This window comes from Pogonomyrmex barbatus, unplaced genomic scaffold (assembly GCF_055798465.1).
Source record: "Pogonomyrmex barbatus isolate J1 unplaced genomic scaffold, ASM5579846v1 scaffold23, whole genome shotgun sequence".
Classification (NCBI taxonomy): domain Eukaryota; kingdom Metazoa; phylum Arthropoda; class Insecta; order Hymenoptera; family Formicidae; genus Pogonomyrmex; species Pogonomyrmex barbatus.
The window spans coordinates 1,424,098-1,443,790 of NW_028297120.1; the positions used below are offsets into that span (position 1 = coordinate 1,424,098).

Sequence of the window (19,693 nt, forward strand, 5' to 3'; positions counted from 1 at the left end):
CGTATGATTTCGTTATACTTAGGTTGAATGCAATTAGCGCATCTCACTGCGGCGAAAATAAAAAAACTTTTAGATAAATAATTCTCATAAGGAGCAACATTCTTAAAGTTTTTTTCTCATCAAGAAAAATTGATAATTTTGATAATTGGCTCGAGTGTAGATTAATACGAGAAGTCGAGAAAACAGTTTTAGCAGAATTGAAATTTCTTACGTGTGTTAAATTCGGTGCGTTAAACTTGATTGACAGATGTGACATCACAGGAGAGGCGAGAGCGGAATTGGCAAATTAAAATTGTCGCTTACAAGTGCATTTAATATCATATAACATGATCGACTGCAAAAAGTATGTATCTTCGCAGTGAATGCGCCTTTTAGAGAGGATCCATTTGGATGCATCCGTCTGTCGGGAGGGAAACGTGACCGCACATTTTCCTGTATTTCCGTATCCTGAATCCTGAGCGAGTCACACGCCTATGCCGCGATCTTTTGAAGAAAATGTCAACGACGCCTTTAAGAATAGGTATCTACATCTCTCGTTAGAGATTTCCGCTGATGATTCGTTGTTTTTCCATTTGTTATCGCTGCGACCGAATGATAGTGCATCGTGGAAACAATGTACAGAAACAGTTGTCACCGCGTATAAAATGCGCAACGCGTCGTTTTATTGATTTTTCCGATGTACCCTGAACGACGATAACATTTTTTTTTATTTGCATTTTGCAAGACGTTACGTTATGACGTTTGCTCCTTTTCTAGAGGGGTTTCGCAGAAATACTGTGTTCCTCTCTTTGTTTAATCGTAAACAAAATTTTACATTCTCTCTATCGAATTAAAAGGTAGGTAGAATTAAATGGGAAACATTTTCAATTGTTCATTGTAAAATAAAGGAATAAAAATTTGCGGGTATCTCGTGTCGGCATTTTTCAATGATAGATATGTGAATTTTTGCAGTGCACGTTCCGTTCAATAATCAGCCGCAGCTGTATAGCAATGAGAGAAAAAGTTGCCTTCAAAAAGGCGGCACTTCATTCATTCATTCACTGTAATCGCGCATTCTTCTTTAATGTAGTTCATTTGATCGTAACAGCACAGATGCCGCCTTCGTGAGACAGATTGATTTTTATTTTTAAATTTCCCCGACTTGGCTCTTCTCTTTGGCCACTGCAATTTCAGTGGCACGTGATATACACCTATTCTTATATTTTCACGGATGACTCTTTCTTTCCATAAAAACATAAAGCGCACAACACAATATAAGCCAACAGTCAAGCTATATTTCTTCCTATAAATTTATTTCAAGGCGAAGCTGCGACGCAAAATTATCTGGATATATCTAGAAATTATATTTACATCCAGAAATTTCTTTATATTACGCTACGTTACAAATATACATTCGCCACAAATAAATTCGTCGACAACGAATGGAAATTTAAATATCAATTACCATTTAAATTACACTCCGTTTACCATACAAAATTTCGATGATAAAAGTACGGTCGCTTGGACCGTCAATTAGTCAAAATGTATAAACATATTCTCTCTCTATGTCTTTTTCATCTGAATTAAACGTGAAACTACCATTAATCGTATTATTTCTCGATAATGAGAGAAACTGTTCTAGCATAAACTGTGTTTTAATTCTTATGACGCTTTGTTTGCACAAGTCGTCTGGGTAAATAATGATCTCCCTATCTTACGACATACTACTTCATAAAAAAAAAAAAAGAATTATCAATGCGATATGTGATAAGTTATCGTGAAGAGCATTATTCTGTAGATCGGGGTCATCGTTTCGTTGAGGCATAAAGGTGAGACTGATGACCTCTTGATCATCAAATACGACATCGCGAGATTTGCATCCGTATTTCTCCCACGAAGTCGCTGCGTGTAAATCTGCGTTATTCTCGCTTACAGTGTTTTCTTTTAAATGTTAAAGACGATCCTCAAACTTTATTATCATATTTTTTTTTATCAAAAGTTACGAGAGGTTGTATTAAAATTGCGCAACATGTGCCACGCTTCGGGAATGGATAGCGACGACGCTTTTTAACTAATTAGCAAATTGTTCAATTATAGATACATATAGATTATTATCTTTATATTTCAAGAAATATAAGGAAAGTTTATTTTATCAGATATAATTACGACTTTGTAAAAATGCGTTGCAAATTCGTCTTTAAAGCGTAGAAATTCAAGAATCTTTGCTTTAATAAGATACAGAAGAAGAAGATTTACGGTATTATCGAACACAGTAAGATGCAGAGAGTTTTATTATACGCTATTAATGCAGAGATAAGATGTTTTTTTTTTTTAATCTAAAAATCCATATGTCGAAGCAAGATAGGAATGCTATGAAGCAAAGCTCGCACTCTTTGGCATTACGCTTTAGCGAAAGATTCAAGGAATTTTCCATTGTTTTTGCTCGCAAACGTATGTGTGTATGTACAGACAAGTGTCTTGTGGATTGTCATTGAAGATAATAAATGATAAAGAACTATATCTTCTATATACCAATCGATACACTTAAATCTATTTAAATCTATTTTTAAGTTATTAGTCTTAAGTGTTAATGATTGTTAGTTTAATGTAAGGAAAATTCCATACAAATATACAAAGTTTTATATATATTCTGATATCTTTGTAGTTCTCATTTTAATAAAACATCTATTTTTCACATTTAGTTTTTATATAAGATTTTACATAAATATACTTTTAAGTAAGAAAGAAAATAGTTTTGAGAAGATTGCGTTTATAATTTAAAATACTTTAATATTTTAATGTAATACATATCTAAGTAATACTTCTCAAATAGGTCTCGTTAGAATAAACGATAATAAATTTGATGACGATAATATATTATTTAAATATAACCGTAAACAGAAACAAAAACAATCAATTGTATTTTTTTTATGTTATCGAATAAATTGCTAACATTATTATTATGAAAGGAGAAAAAAATTAATCGAAGACGTTTGATAATGGGATAATCTTGTCCCAGATATTGATATTCTGACTATTTCTGACATTTTATGTCGGCGACATTTTTTGCAGAGGATGGTATTCGCCCACGAGATTGGCAACCGCGAAAATCAAGTTATAAAGTACCTTTGAGATTGATGCGATTATGTTTGCTGGGAATACTTCTGCCGTCCGTATTTATTGCGTGGCCACTGTATTTGAGATACCGCGTGTATTCTGAGCAGCTGTATGCTTTAACAATATCCGATCAGATACTAATCGATGGCAGAATTTCTACCCTTTGGTGCCAAGTAAGGCATTTTATTTTAACAGCATTTTATATGACAGTTTCTTTCTCTCTCACTTTACTATTTTTAAATAATTTTACATAAATCTTGAATTGAATCTGAAAAGATGTAATTTATATGTGATTTTGCCTTACTTTATATATCGTGTTATCTACATATTAAATGATATAATTGTTAATAATGATAATGATAATATTAATAAATTTTTGTTTGAGATTGGATATATGAATTAATATAATTTTTTTTTTTTTTTTATATCTTTTCAAAATTATATTCGCAATGTATGCGCAATATTTAGCGGCTAAATAAATTCTTTTATATAACAAATAATATATTCTGATATTTTGTATTATATTTATATTTATATTTATATTATATTCTTAATTTATATTATATTACATTTATATTATATTCAATTTATTTATATTAAATAACATATTCTTTTATATTACAAATAATTTAAAAAAAATTGTATTTGCTTCTTTTCCTTTTTCTTCTTCTTTTTTTTTTTTTTTAAATTAGAATTAAGAAAACTGACGTAAATTAATTGTTGTCTCTAGAGCCAAGTAGTTAAAGTTAACGCCACATTCAATGCGTACCTGATGAGTAACGAACCAATAGTTGAAAAGGATACAGTGCCTGTATCGATGACGAGACACCTCGTTATGACAGATGACATGAAGGAGTATTGGGGATTTTATCTTTTGCGCGGCAGTAGCGTCACCGTTTCAGCTTGTGTAAGGTAGAATTAAGGTAGAAATGGGGGCTCGTTATCATTTCGCGAATTTCAAAAGGATTTTTTTCTTTCGAAAAATGGTGAAAGCTCTTCTCATCTCCATGCAATAAATATTATCTACACTCAGAACTCTCCCATTTCTTAACTAAAGTTTATTTTAATATATTCGAAATAATACCCTACCTCAATTATTTATGTTATATTATTATTATGCTACAAATATTCTATTATTTTCAGATGGCCGGGTGCTTCTTTAACGATAATCCGTGGCTTCAAAAATCTACACGAGTGCGCCTTTATCGGAGATGACAGTAGCGAGGAACTCGAGGAACTCGTTGAGGTCGCCAAGGAACAAGGACTTCTCGATGTAAAGGGCACTACGGAGGTATATTACCTTCTCTGTTAAAAATAGATTTTTTTTTTTTTTTTAGTTTTGAAAATGTGTGAAATACACTTTTTTACGTTACATTTTTCGATTACGTATAGGCGGCGCGTCTTAGTAATGTACCTGATAAAATGAGACGAGCAGATCAAGACGTGCATTTCTATGACAGTGCTCTTCGCTTGAACGTTTCTAAATCGTCTGGACAACCGGGCAGTCATGAGTTGGACCCTGAAACAATGCGGAATATACTTACACAACTCTTGGTTAAAACCAATTACGCAAAAAAGAAGCAGAAAAAGAATCCGCATCACCATTACGAAGCCGTCTTCAGGGATGTCACTAATATCGATAAGCCAGCGACCACAAATTATCCTAGAAATTTACAAGATCAGGAAAAATTAATAAGCAAATTTGATAATAATAAAGAGACAGAAAATGATAAAAAGTATGTTATTTTCTTTATTAATTAATAAATATATTCTTTTCACAAATATTCTGCTCTTCCTTTTTATTAAGAAATATTAAAAATTAATAATAAACGTATTATTAATTAAATTTGATTATTGCGATTTAAACAAGTATCATTTACTTTTTAATTGTAATTTATTTCTTTTATACAAATAATGTGTTGTTAATTTAAATGTTTTAGGTTTACGCCATTATTATCGAAAGTACCAATTTCTTTTCAAGAACCGCGATACGATCAGGAAGAAACTTCACAGAATTATACATTTCCTTCTAGTCTACGTCCGCATTCTATCCGGATATCCAGTAAGCAAATGGAATCCAGCACGAGACGGGAAATCGTAAAAGAGCAAGAAGAGTTGAAAACTAAACGGACAAACTCTGAAGAGGTGTTTCAAGATGTTTTGCAAAAAATTAACTCCTTAGGTGATCGTGGTAAACAGATATTACACAAATTGATGGATACAATTGATACGCAAGCCGATGCTAAAGGCGCTGCATTGAAACAATTAATTGATAATACAATGAATGACAAAAAATTGTCGAACGAAGCTAAACAGAGAAGAAGACGAGACCTGGTTCTTTCGTCGCCGCTTTATCAGGAATTAACAGAGAATGATGAAGACGGTGATGCAGCGGTAGAAGAGGTAAAAGTTTTATTTCGATCTTCCTTATGTTTTATCAATGTAAAATGTAATGAATTTGTTTTTACAATTAGAATTTAATTTATTAACTTGTATTAAGTAAGTATTTCTATTAATTGTTTATTGTTAAAAATAATTTATCTACTGGGAAATTCAATTAATTCTAAAATTAAAAAAATTCTTACGCAAGAATATTGATAAGCGAAGTAATATTATCTTTGTTATTGATAATACAGGGAAAGGGAGATAAGACGAAGTGAAATGACAATTTGCTAATTTTTCTAAGCTAATAATAGGTAACAAGTGCAAACTTATTAGAGGTTTTTAATGATATTAGATAATCTGTTACAATTTGATTTACTTAATTTATTTATTGTCAAAAGGAATAGATAATATAATAAGAAATATATTTTGAGTACACCCGTAATTTTGTGTGTATTCCTTTATAAAAAAATTACAATTAATATATTTTCATGATAAATATATTTTCTTGATAAAACTAACGTACAGTGTATCTAAAAATGCATATAATAACGTATTATTATTTTCTATTTTTTATATTGCAATGTTTTCTTAAATAGATGAATAAATATTGCATAACATTTGTTAATCAATTTTATCCATAACTATATCGCTATAAATATTGTGGAGCAAAGTGTTTGTTTGCAAAGTGCTATTATATTTTTTGTTTAGTATTTAAAAAAATTTGTTTTCCACTTCATAAACTTGATTAAATATATTTTATAACTTATATTTTATAGCTAAAGAATAGATAAGTTAGTTTAGAATATAAAAGCTTAAAAGATATACTTGGCAAAATTACCATGTTAAACGATGAAATGTAAAGAGAATATTAAAATAAATTTGTGATTTTTCTCAGGATTTGTTGCATCCAGATGGTATCGCAGAGGATCGAGGTACGGTAAACGAAACAACTTTGAACGATAGAAGTAATTCTGAGTTTTGGAGTTCGTTTAGCAGTTCTGAAGAACGGCTGTTGGAATGCAAAGGTCTTATCCTGAATTTACCTTTGACACCACATCGTTATTGTACACCCAAACACGAAAGTCATCATTCTACAGCCTCTTTCGCCAATATGGTGACATACAGGTAAAGTTATTGCTCGTATTGCAAGGTATCGCTTGTATCATTTTTCTCTTTATCGAAACAAAAAAGATTTGTTTAATTTGTTACTTCAAGTTTCTTTACTGTTTTATTCTTGAATGATAAGCTTGCTTTAAGTTAAGATATTTTGCGGATTTTTATTTAATAATTTAAATAAATAAATTTATTTATATGAAAACATAATTATTTCACGTTGACACATATAAAGATATACTTTTATAATTTGTTTTACGTTAATTTATTGTAGAGTACCTCTAAACGGGTATTACTTCTTTGTCTTTAATTCGGAAAATGAAGTTCAGCCTAATTACGTGAGGGTGAAATTTGATCTTTTGAAAACTGTCTACAATACATCAAATCCTGTGCATGCATGTAAAAATAGCACGAAGGAGTGTTCCTTACCGTTTAAAATATTCAGTAACGAAAAAACGGTATTAGAATTGCCATTAAGTGGAAATGATTCGCAATGGAATGAGGAATATATTGGTGTGTCTGTATGCGAACCAAGAACAATGGTTTACACTATTTGTGTCATCATGGTGCCTTTACTTATTCTTCTTTTTGCTTTTCATTAAAAAATAGCGTTAACAGTATTTATGTACATAGCACACAGTGACGTGATTAATAATAATGAGAATGTACCAAAGCCATTTGAGAACGAAAGAATTATTATAATAAGAATTATTATAATTATAATTCGGTACTCTTTATTATGAATTGAATTAAAATTCAAATAAACACTTTCAATAACTACTTTCTTTACTCGTTGTGATAAAGATAATTTAAAGAAAAATATTAAAGAATAAATATAGAAGTAAAATATTAAAATGTATAGTTAACAATAAAAATGGATTTTGAGAACGAACGAAACAAATTTATGCAAGAAACGCAATCTAATTTTTATTTTTATTTTTATTTCTTATTTTTTAAATTTTTTTAAAAGTTTTAATATAAGAATATGTTTAAAAATATGTTATTACAAAAATTATTAATATTTAGTATCATCTTTCAAAATCTTATTTACATATGAATATATGAATATATGATTTAAATTCTACTTTAATTTATATAAATAACATGCAAGTGTTCCTTAATTTATTAATTAATTTTCTATTTATAAAATTTGGCTCGACATAGTATATCTACGAAATTTTCATGAATCTGCTGTGATCGTGTTTTTTATGTAACAATCATACATATTTCCGTTTAATATTTTTATTATAATATATATATTTATGGTATTTACACTATAATTTTTTAAAGTATCCGATATCTTCCAGTAGAATCCGGTTCTATGATCAATTATTCAACATTTAATTAGAATTTATCTAAATCAAGCTAATTTGAGTAAAATTTAAGTAAAATTAAAAATTTAGTATAAATTCAATATTAAAGATCCTACAAAATTTGATCTGATATAAATAGATTTTTTTTCTTTCTATATAACAGAATTTATTAATGTTGTCAAGACATGATTAATTCTATACATTTTGAAATTTATAGAATTACCTGAATTTATCGAACAACCTATTTAATAATTTGACTAGGAAGTTTGGATACGATTCGAATTACATTATATTTAATTATACTCATTTGAGAAACTTTATAGTATTTTGCATAGTCATGAAATGATTGAATTTTATAAATATAGCCAATTATACAATATCATTTTTAATCTGCTGAAAAAAGCTGTGATCAAAATTCGGTGGTTTTGCGATTTAATTGATTCAAAATTGATTCGATTGACGAATTGCCGAATTATATATATGTAAAACTGCAGATTAGCAGATTGCAGTTAATCTCCGATGTTAACATTAGAAGACAAAATTTTATCCAATCGTGAAGTGTGGGTTTAAAAATTATATCTTTATTAAACCTGATTATTCTGATCGATGTGTTATAAGACTGCTACCGAGATTACTGGCTGTTGCAAATACTCTAGACTACTTATTGTATACTTTGCGTGAATAAGATCGTGATATGTTGAGTGACGTACCATATCCGATATGTTACAATTTTGATTATGTAACTAATCGTTAAGGCTACTAGATAATATGATTACGTTGAGAAATGTATGCTTGTACGATAATAATAAAATTAATTGTTGAACTGCAATGTCTATATGTAAATAAAACAATTTACCAAAACAATTGCATTCGGACATCAAACTTAGCTAAATCTTGATTCAAATTTATAAGTATCCTAATAATAAATTAGTAATATAAAGTTATATTACTAATAAAGAATAGTAATTACATTAACATATTTATACACACGATATATATATATATATATATATATGTGTACGATGTTAAAATTACTTTTTAACAATGAATATATTTGTAATTTGTGTAAATATGTTTACATGATTAATTTTAAAATATCTCCTTTTCGGAGGACGCGATGAAAATTGCGCCATAATATCCATTGTGTCTTTTTTTTGTTGCATCCTAAAATAATTTTCTTCTTATTTTCTTAACCTCGTCTCGATTCACGATTGCAAATTCGCAACGACATAACATTGCTTAACTCTCAATGCAGGGAGTTCGTATTAAATAACTTACACACACGCGCGCGTTTCGATGATCGATATGTCGGCAGGCGCGAGTGCCACACGTGGAAAACAAACACTAATAATGGGATTAGCGTGGGGCGGCTGGTTGACGGCGATAACGAAAATTGATTTCACCCTTCGCGTCTCCCTCGACCACCCTACGGCACGGGAGGGGGGGGGGGGATGCTCTATTCGAGCGCGTTGACGTTCATGGGACGCTGCGCAAAACCGGCGACACGCCTCTCTCCCCCGGCGACACACCCCGTCGAAATTCTAATACCCGCACGTGCACCCGATAAAACACTGGTTTAACTCATTCAAGAAGTGATTTAAATCTCTGTCAACGGAAAATCAATTGCACTCTCGCATTCTGCCAAGCAAAAGCTACATCGGAGATATCGTATCGTTACAAAATTGTGGCAAAATGTAAAAGTAATTGTTCATCAGATGGAAATCTTGAATATCAATAAAGTCACGAAAATATCGTGAAAAGATCGTGATATCTGATGCGGATGATGACGATTTTGATCATGATCAGTAACAGTTAAGATTATTAGACGATATAATTAAGTTGAGAAATATGGTTGTACGACAATGAAATTAATTGTTGAACTGCAATGTCTATAAATGTGAATAAACAAACAATTCATCGAATGATTATGTTCAGAAATCAAATTTATCTAAATCTTGATTCAAATTTAATTTACAAATATTCTAATACTAGAATTCTAATAATTCTAATAATTCTAATAATAGAATATAAGAGATAGAATAATAATAATTTCTTAATTATTAAGAATAATAATTAAGAATAACAATAATAATAATAATAATAACAACAATAATAATATTAATAATTTATAAGAATTGATAATTTATGAAAAAAAATGTCTTATTAGTTTAATGACAATTTTTAAGTTTCTATTTTGCCTGGAACATAAGATTTTGTACAATTATGAAACATATAAAATTTTATATAATTATAAAAAATTATAAAAACAATTTATATAAAAATTTTAATAAAAATATATACATTAATGTATTTAGGGAGAGACTTTATAAATAACAATTTAAAAACTTAAAGTTAATAATTCTTGAATTAGTAATAGCAATACTATTAAACAATGGAACTAAAGAGATTTAAAAAAAATGATATCTCTATTTCTTTATTATTTTTAGTAAAATTAATTTATATAACTGCTTTAACTTAACTTAACTTACAACTTAACTTACTCACTTTTGAATTTCATCTCATATCTTGTAACATTATCGTTATCATAATATTTGCATAATCGTTAAAAATAATATTTTTTCATAACAATCTAATATTTAGTTGGTGTAACAAGAAGATAATATTCTAAGATGGTTATCCAAGGGTGGCATTCACAACAAGTGAAAGTGTCGCTGAAATTTCGAGTAGTACGCTATTGAAACGAGGAGACGGAGGCTGCGCGAGTGTTCGTTGCTGATAAGGGATGCCCCGCCCTGCAGCCCTCTCGCAATAGTCACCCTCCCGCTTCCTCACGATCATAGAATTGCAGGGTCAAGTTGTTCGAGGGCCTGGCAACGGCGTGAGGTATTAATCTCGGAGATTAAACCGACAAATCGACGGAAGATTAATTTTTAAGGTGCCGTAAAGTGGAAAGGATTACCTCGACGCTTAATTAACAGTTACGCTACGTCGTTCTGTAATTAATCTTTGCATTTTTTACGCCGAGTTCTGCCGTGTTTTCCTACCGTGCGGTCTCTGGAAAAATAAATACTAAATACGCCAGAGAAATTGCAGTTGTCGGAATATTTTTAATTGTTACAGTACAAATTGCGATGATAAACGTATCTATAATTACGATATTTCTGCGATATCGTTAAATTTATGATGCATTTACGGATATAAATCTTTCGACTGGATCGCGTTGACATTAATGATTCTCCGAATTTTTATCTGAAAATCGGCATGGTGCCGAAGACCGCGATAAGAATCACGTGAGTCAATCTCGTGCGGCAATGGCAATATTAATACCTTATTCTTATTCATTGGCACGCGCAAATTGGGTCGCGAGTTGCCAGGCCTGTGGGAAACCGCTACAAAATATCCCCTATTAAATTCAGTGGGGCACCCGGGGGATATTTCTTTATCGATCTTTGTAACGGGACTTTCTATTTTTTTGGACTAGTTTTCTCAAATTTTTTTATGTATATAATAATCACGTAGAAGAAAATAATGCATTATTCATGATTTGTGTAAAAAAAGAATAATATTGGAATTGAGTTTTAATTAAATAATATATATTAATAAAAAATATTAGAAAATGATCATTTGCGTAAGCAATATTACAATTTTTTGTTTAATGCAACAAAAAGTTTTGTCAGAAATAATAATATTCTGTTAAAATAATTTTAATAATTCTAATTGTATAGTGTATTAATTTTGCATTATTGTATTATTGTATTTATTTTTTTCAGAATGTTTCATTGATTATGACTATACAGTTGTAATAAATAACAATTGATAAAATATCCTTAAATAACAAAATAACAAAAATTAATTATTAACATAATATAAAACTGATATTTAATAAAAAACAAAAAATAGCAATTGCATATTATAATGAGACTGCATAAGATGAAATCGATGATGCATTCACGAAAATTTTTCCCAAACAATCAACTTTCGATTAGCCGGATCCCCACGATTCGATGAGCATAAAAAACGAAAGCCCTGCTTAGTATACATTAAGGGTGAGAGAATGGCGGTACCCCCTGTCGTCAAGTGGCCACCAGTTGGCTACACGTTGTTTTATTGTGACATCTCGGAAGGGTGCTACAGATTTTCCAGTAGGATGCGTCGGGGTGTCATCGTCGGAGCGTGATTAGATGATATCATTTTTCATGCTCATTCGAGCGCCATTACGAGCCAATCTGCGTGGGACCTGATCTGGTTTTAGGTAAGTATATTGTGATTATCTGCAGAAAATCAATAGCACATAAACTTTAAATTATAAATGTATTTTAAATACGTCAGTATTTATTTGTAAAGAAAAAAGGCAAAGAATATGCAATAATTTGGAGAAATTATATCCATAATTAATTTATAAATTGTTTATGAACACTCATTGTTATATATATGTGATATCATTTAAAAATGACAATTTTAATTTTAATTTTTAATTATTAAATGTTTTAAAAATTAAGTTAAAATAAAAATTGAATCTTATGATGTGTTAAGAAATTTAATGATCGCGGAGTATAATGTGGCAATTCTCGCTGACAGACGTTCCGTTATCATTTTCCTAAAAAAGATCACTCATTCGTTTTTTATCACGAGCAACAAAAAGTTGCTATGACCGCGGTGACACTAGCTGGATAACAGTAGCGATAAGATAGACCATAAAATTTGATAAATATTATTTTTTTGTGGTGTAAGAATTTTTAAAACACATGGCACAGAATCAGAAAGAAGATGGAAATAGATTTTGTTAAATTTTGTTAAATTTTTGTTAGATTTTGTTAAATTATAAAAATACAAAAATAATGAAAGTAATATACGTCTAATAAATAATGAAAGTATATATATATATATATATATATATATATATATATATATATATCCAAAAAACATTAATATTTTTACATTGGTTAAATAATTGATGTTATATAAAAGAAGATTATATATTAAAACTTTGTATTCTTGTATTTTTTAATATTTCCAAATTGCAATATTTCCTTTATATATATTAAATAGATATTTTGAAATTAACTTATATTATCTAATTATCTACAAATTTATATATTCCAATTTAACAGATATGGTACGGAGAAGCTGAAAAATTGTTTCTTCTTTGCTTGACACATATGTGTATATGTATATAGACATATATAAATATCATTATAATGCATATTTTCAGACATCTAGCAACTGTACATAACGCTACCCTTTCGCGCAATTGGATCTGTATAAATTAATAACTTTTTTATTATTTTTCTTTTTTATAATTTAACAAATCGTATATATACATCCAAAAAACGTTAATATTTTTACACTGGTTAAATAATTTATATATATATATATATATATATATATATATATATATCGAGGATAAAGGGCATGTGCTCTTTATAAGCTTTTATTTTTAGATTAAGGTTCAAATATAAGCTTGGAATCTTAATCTAAAAATAACTCTGACACACATTTTTAAAAACATCAAATAATAGAAATATATATATATATATATATATATATATTTTTTTTAAAAACTTTATATATATATATATATTTTTAAAAACTTCAAATTCTTCATTTTTAAAAACATCAAATAATAGAAATATATATATATATATATATATATATATATATATATATTTGATGTTTTTAAAAATGTGTGTCAGAGTTTTTCAAATATAGCTTGGAACCTTAATCTAAAAATAAAAGTTTATAAAGAGCACGTGCCCTTTACCCTCGATTGCGATACACGTGTCTTAGCACATAATGAGTAATTTTTTTTATATCACCAACTGATCTATTTTTAAATATAAAAACTTGTTAAAATTAAGAATTATCTATAATTTCATACAAATATAAGAGATTAGTTTTTATAATATAAGAGTTAATATAAGAGATTAGTTTTTGCTATTGTTATTAACAATAAAATATTTTTTAATTACAATTTTTAAAGTTTTAAATTTCCTTTTAATATCTGTAAAACCAGATGTACAAAGGAGATACTGGAAGATTGAGTGAACCAAGCAGATAATGATTAGCCAAGTGCACGCGTACTTAAAATACAAATACTCAAATTCGATTTTTTCGAAAATAGAGCTCTCTGTATAAAAAATTTTTTTTCTATATTTTTGACTTACTTTTACACAAAGAATCATCTCCTTCTAGTTGTATCACAATTTTTGAAATATCCTATATATGTTGCAGCTGACTATTGGTATGAATGATATTACAAAAATACTTTGCGTTGAATGTTGCATCATTTTATAATGATGATGTTAAATATTCTGAAAGCAAAAATATAAGAATTTAAAAAAAAAAGGTTTAAATTTATTTCTTTACGTAGGATCTTTTAATTCATTTTGAATAAAATAACTGTTTGAGGTAAAAATGCGATGTTTATTTAAAATGTTATCTAATATTATTTTATTTGTTAATAAAAAAATAGACGTTTCGAAAAGTTTTATATGAAAAGAACCAGATTAAAACTTCTTCTCTTAATTCTTATAACATTTATGTTATAAATTTTTATAACATTTTTGCTTCCAAAATATAGATTAAGGTGCTGCACTATAAAACGACGTGGTTCGTTTCGAAAAAACGCGACATAATTCTGCAATAATTACATATATAAATCAAATTATATGTCAAAACTCTTATCTTAGTTTAAGTTATAATATTTCAATATATAAAATGTATTTTATTTTATAATTTTGTCCATTATTATTAAAATATTCTCCGCTTAATTCTTTAAATCAATTTTGTATACGTAGGTATAAAAGTTTGAAAAGTGAAAGTGGAGTTTGAATATATTGAAATTTTTCGAACGGAGCATATTATACGAATTAAGGACATGGAAGTGGTCGCGCTTTCACTGGATGTATGAAGATATGATCCGCGAGAAGCGTCGATACAGGAATGGGATGCTGGATGGGACGGACCTAACATGAGCTCCACCCATAAGCCTGCGCTCCGCCCTCGTGAAATTCATTTACCTAGAGGGTTACTCTGGTCTTCCGACTAGTCAGATCGACTCTTTCGACACCAGTGTTACTCTCCATCACGATCGCGATGTGAACTAGAGCCTTTTTTTCGAATCATTTGTTTCCTAAGTCAATGTCTGTCGTTTAATTTTATCTCGCGATACCGTCAGACTTTCTTGTATGCAATATGGTGAGTTCTGACTGCTTCATGTGCGTGTGCGATCGTGTTAAAATGTATTCTTCAACTCTTTTGGTACGTGGACCTCGCAACATAGTTGCACTTGTGCGCGAATTTTATGTATTCGCGAAAATGTGAATCTGAAGAGAGAGAGAGAGAGAGAGAGAGAGAGGAAGAGAGAAAGAGAGTAGTAACATTATATAGTGTATTATACAGGATTCAGAACTTTTAAACTCATGATTAGATTTTAGAAAGAATTTTAGATTAATTACAATAGTTTTAATTTAAAATTATGAAGTGTACACACACACACACACACACACACACACACACACACACACACACACGCGCGCGCGCGCGCGCGTATTATAAATATAAATATAAATAAACAAATAAATAAATAAATCACAAATAAATAAATAAATATATATATATATATATATATATATATAATGTTTTTGATTGCTACACATGTTGTAATATGAGTAATTTTTTAAACACATAATGCGATTAAAAAATTATTGTGCAGTCTCTGTTAGTATCTTATCTTTAAAATAATTAAAATCCTATTAATATGATGATAAATAAAACTGTTAGACTCAAAATATAAAACTTAGAATTGCGATTACTTAGAACTAACCATCGATGCTAAAAATCAATTTTTTAACATATTGGAAAAGTATGAAATTATGAGTGGGAGACAATGCAAATGTGTAAGCGGAAATCCTTCCTTTCGCATATAAATAAAACTGATAGCAAGAAAGCAATGGCAAGTGCATATATGACTAATAATTATGTGAAGATAAATTGAATGACACACATATCTGTTGAATGTCAGGGACAGTTAAAGACAGCGTAGTATCAACTTCCTGTTGGTATTATGTAGGCTAATTATACTCGAGATTGCCCGAGAAAATTTCTTTAACCAGCTCATTTTATTAACACGAAATTTTATTGTCACTTTACTTGTCGATTTTACATTTCAATATTAACTACAATAATAAATTAATAATAGATCTGAAACCGATTTAGATGGGTAATTTCGATAAGCTTAGAATTGCGGACATAAAACATAATAATTTCCATGTTTACTCGTGTGAATTGGAACGTCACAATTGGCATTGACAAATGGTGACTAAAAGAAAGTTTATTTTGTTTGTTCGTCATACTTATTAATTGTTGCAGCCGATGTTAACATATAGTGGCTGCGGTATAGGAGCTGCGGAGGCCGAAAACGGTTCGCCAGCAGGATCATTGTTATCTGGTGAAGGAGAGCTTGCGGAAGAAGCTGGCGATTCACCCGGAACATCAAGGGATACTGAAGAGGAGGCTACGCTTTCTGACGAGTTTTATTCTCACGACACAGATGAGGAAGAGGAACAAAGCAAAAGGCGGCGGGATCGATCCAGCTCCGTGAGCAAAATTAGAAATTCTTTTTCCATGTCTAATAATCACGTCCTTAAAAATTTTTTAATTCCACTAATATAATAAATTTTATATAGTTTCTTAAATCTAGCTAATTTTTATTTGATAATGATTTTTAAGCGATTAATTAGTTTAATGAAATTCACGATAATCTCATAGCTAGATGGCATCTCGTCTTCTGGCAGTGGTCACTTGGGATCACCTACACCCCGCATAGGTAACTTAGGAGTTAGAAAATTATTCACTAACAGTCGTGAAAGATGGAGGCAGCAGAATGTAAGCGGTGCCTTTGCCGAACTTCGCAAATTAGTACCGACTCATCCACCTGACAAGAAATTGTCGAAAAATGAGATATTAAGGATGGCAATAAGGTAATTCTTTAATTATAAAAACAAATATTTTAAGCAACTATTTTTCATATTTTTATGTATAATATTACCTTCTTACTTTTAAAAAGTAAGAAAATATAGAAATATCTATTCTATAAGCTAATCTTATTCTAAAAGCAATTAAAAATAATATCAAGATTTTATTAATAAAAGTTTCAATAAAAAAAGCTTTAGAATTAAAAATGATATATATCAAAGATAATATATCAAGATTTGTATTAACAGAAATTTTGATAAAGAAATACATATATTGTGTACATAATATTCAATAAACATTTTAAAATAAATATTAACAAGAATATACCAAAGCAAAAACTTAATATTTGAAATTTAAATAATGACACGCAATGACACACAAATTTCGTTGCGTAGATACATAAGGTTGTTAAGTAATGTTCTCGAATGGCAAAAGAGTCAAGACCGTAATGGAGTGCAGCAACATGACGTGCGCATCAAATGCGAGTCACATTTGAACAGCCAAAATTCTGCCACGTACCACGTGAAGCCGGCGCTAACATTTCTGAAGCAAGAGAAACTGAGCTCTTCGGAAAATTCTCACATCTTCCGTGTCAATTATTCCACGCAGAGGCACAACTCGCATGCATGTGACAAGAATAGCAGTAATTTGCTGATGATCGCTCCGAGTGGACTCAACGCAACTATTTCCACCGGAAAACGCTGCGTTACACCCTCCATCGTCGTTACTCAAGGCAACTTCCATAGGTATTTGGATATTATATTTAGATTTCAATTGTATTAAACTAACTTTGTGCCTGCAACGGAATAAGCGATTTAAAAAAAAGAAATTGAATAAACGTAGCATTTGTAAAGTTTGTGGATTCTTCATAAAATCTTTGAAAAATTAAATTATTAAATCACTAAAATATTTTTTTTTTTTTTTAAATAACATATTTATTTAATTCAGATATAATCTGTGAATTAAGAAGTGAATTAAGAAGAAATTTTTCTGTCATTTATATCAGCATAAATTTAGTTGAATTTTAATTTTAATTGTTATTCAGATATTTTTCAATCAAAAATCAATGATTAATTAAGAGTGAATACTCAGCTAAGAATTCCGCATTAACGGTAACGCCGTACCGTCGCGATAAAAAATAGAAGCTCATTCATTTTCCTTGTTCATCTTATCCTTGTTCTTATTTATTTTTATATAAGTGACGTGCGGACAACGAAATTTTTTATTGCGGCTATTTTCGTTATTATGTGCTTAATCATGCAGATATGACTTGTTTTGTACTTATCAGATTCGTAAAAATGGACGGCAGCTAAAATTATCTTTGGAATTATCATTATATGAAAGCATTTTTTTCACCTCTTTCAACAGCTCAAATCGTGTGTTTTCTGCCTAAACAGGGTCCGTTTCACGTGCCTTTTACAGCTATTTATTGACTATCAGGAAGGGAAAGAATAGCAGCCATTCATTTTTACAAGTGTCTTAAAATCATATCAGGTGTTATTTTAGTCAAATATCTCTTTATTTGACAAAATTAGCGCAATAAACTTTACTGTGTCATTTCTTGCCTATGACGTCACGATGCCAATAAGGCCGCGGTAACTATTTAAGAGCCATAATCTCGATCCACAATAGGTAGTTAATTTTTAAGACGTAAGAAATTGATTAATCATAATCGATTATTTTTCTCATATTCGATTATGATTGGCCAATTTCTTACTTTTTAAGATTTCTTACTTTTTAAATCACCTATTGTGGACCGACACTTAGGGCACACAAGAAAACTTAAGCAGTAAGCGAATTAGCCAATCACAATCGAGAACGTAAGGCAATAACATAAGCAGTAGCAAATCCGTAACGTTGATTTCCTTATTGCTTAAGTTTTATTGCTTAAGTTTTTTTCTATGCCCCGACCTTTAAATGAAACTAAAAGTTCTTTGAACAATGCAAAATTCTTTAACTTTTTTAGAGATTTATAGAACAAATAATTTTTATGATTTCTAAGCTTTACAAATTTGGAATGAATATATTTTTGCTAGAATCAAAATCTTTCTAATTTTAAATATTGGCCGTGCGAAATATTTTCATATTATTCAAATTATTTTTATAACAAACAAGTTTATTTTTTATTAAATGTAATAAATATATTTATATACTACTTTTAACAATTATTAATATATCAATGTTTTTAATTTTGTTCTTAACAGTAATAGCAATGGAAATATACGTTCTTCATCGAGTGGACGGTCTTCAAGTTTTCCAAAATCACCGCAAGTCTCATCAAATACTAGCATAGTATCTAATGGCTCCTCTTCATCCTTGACGGGTAACGCAACAGTTGCAAATGGGACAGGATCGAGCGGCTCTAATTGTGCTCAAAAAAGATTTAAAATCGAGCGAGAAGAGGAAGAGGCACCGAGAGATTGTAGAGCTCCGCCACCGCCTATTCACAATGTTCCGGTTAGAAAAAGAGTCAAAGTCGCTTTCGTAAAAGATTCAAGTTCAGGATTTCGTGGCGATTTATGTGGTGCAGATCGCAAATGAGACATTAAGAAGAAAGTTTGTAAAGGGATCATTTGTTGTGATTTTGTTTTAAGTGCACGCATGTTATGTAAATATTTCTTTTACGCTATATTTGACAATGCTGTTGTACGATAATTACAATGCTTGTTGTACGAAATTAACTAAATAATTTCACAGATCTTTCATGTGGACTAATGAAAGATATTTTACTTTTATTTCGAAAGATACTTCTCTATTTACGCTAATTTAATACATTGTGTGTATATTTAATTTTGTAATTCTCATTTAAATACTAATTTAATAAAAATTCTTTCTTGTTATAATAATAT

The 19,693-nt window shown here is 29.6% G+C and overlaps 2 protein-coding genes across 6 annotated transcripts; both read left to right on the plus strand.

The window, feature by feature from the left end:
• The first annotated feature begins 379 nt into the window (after nucleotides 1–379).
• LOC105427266 (uncharacterized) lies at nucleotides 380–8,736 on the plus strand. Of its 2 annotated transcripts, XM_011638937.2 has the most exons (8): nucleotides 380–520; nucleotides 3,052–3,269; nucleotides 3,827–4,008; nucleotides 4,240–4,387; nucleotides 4,489–4,832; nucleotides 5,037–5,499; nucleotides 6,377–6,606; nucleotides 6,869–8,736. In XM_011638937.2, exons 1-8 carry the CDS (start codon nucleotides 496–498, stop codon nucleotides 7,194–7,196), a joined length of 1,938 nt encoding a protein of 645 aa, XP_011637239.2. In that variant the 5' UTR covers nucleotides 380–495; the 3' UTR covers nucleotides 7,197–8,736. The 2 variants fall into 2 exon arrangements, with proteins under 2 accessions (XP_011637239.2, XP_011637240.2); XM_011638938.2 differs by lacking the exons at nucleotides 3,052–3,269; nucleotides 3,827–4,008 and having other exon boundaries at nucleotides 409–520.
• A 3,031-nt stretch (nucleotides 8,737–11,767) lies between these two features.
• HLH3B (Helix loop helix protein 3B) lies at nucleotides 11,768–19,690 on the plus strand. Of its 4 annotated transcripts, none has more exons than XM_089078552.1 (5): nucleotides 11,768–12,120; nucleotides 16,239–16,466; nucleotides 16,638–16,849; nucleotides 17,240–17,590; nucleotides 19,049–19,690. In XM_089078552.1, the coding sequence occupies exons 2-5, from the start codon at nucleotides 16,242–16,244 to the stop codon at nucleotides 19,383–19,385; spliced, it is 1,125 nt and encodes a 374-aa protein (XP_088934678.1). In that variant the 5' UTR covers nucleotides 11,768–12,120; nucleotides 16,239–16,241; the 3' UTR covers nucleotides 19,386–19,690. The 4 variants fall into 4 exon arrangements, with proteins under 4 accessions (XP_088934678.1, XP_088934676.1, XP_088934679.1 ...); XM_089078550.1 differs by lacking the exon at nucleotides 11,768–12,120 and adding an exon at nucleotides 14,875–15,128; XM_089078553.1 differs by lacking the exon at nucleotides 11,768–12,120 and adding an exon at nucleotides 14,875–15,065 and having other exon boundaries at nucleotides 16,270–16,466.
• The last annotated feature ends 3 nt before the right edge of the window (nucleotides 19,691–19,693 follow it).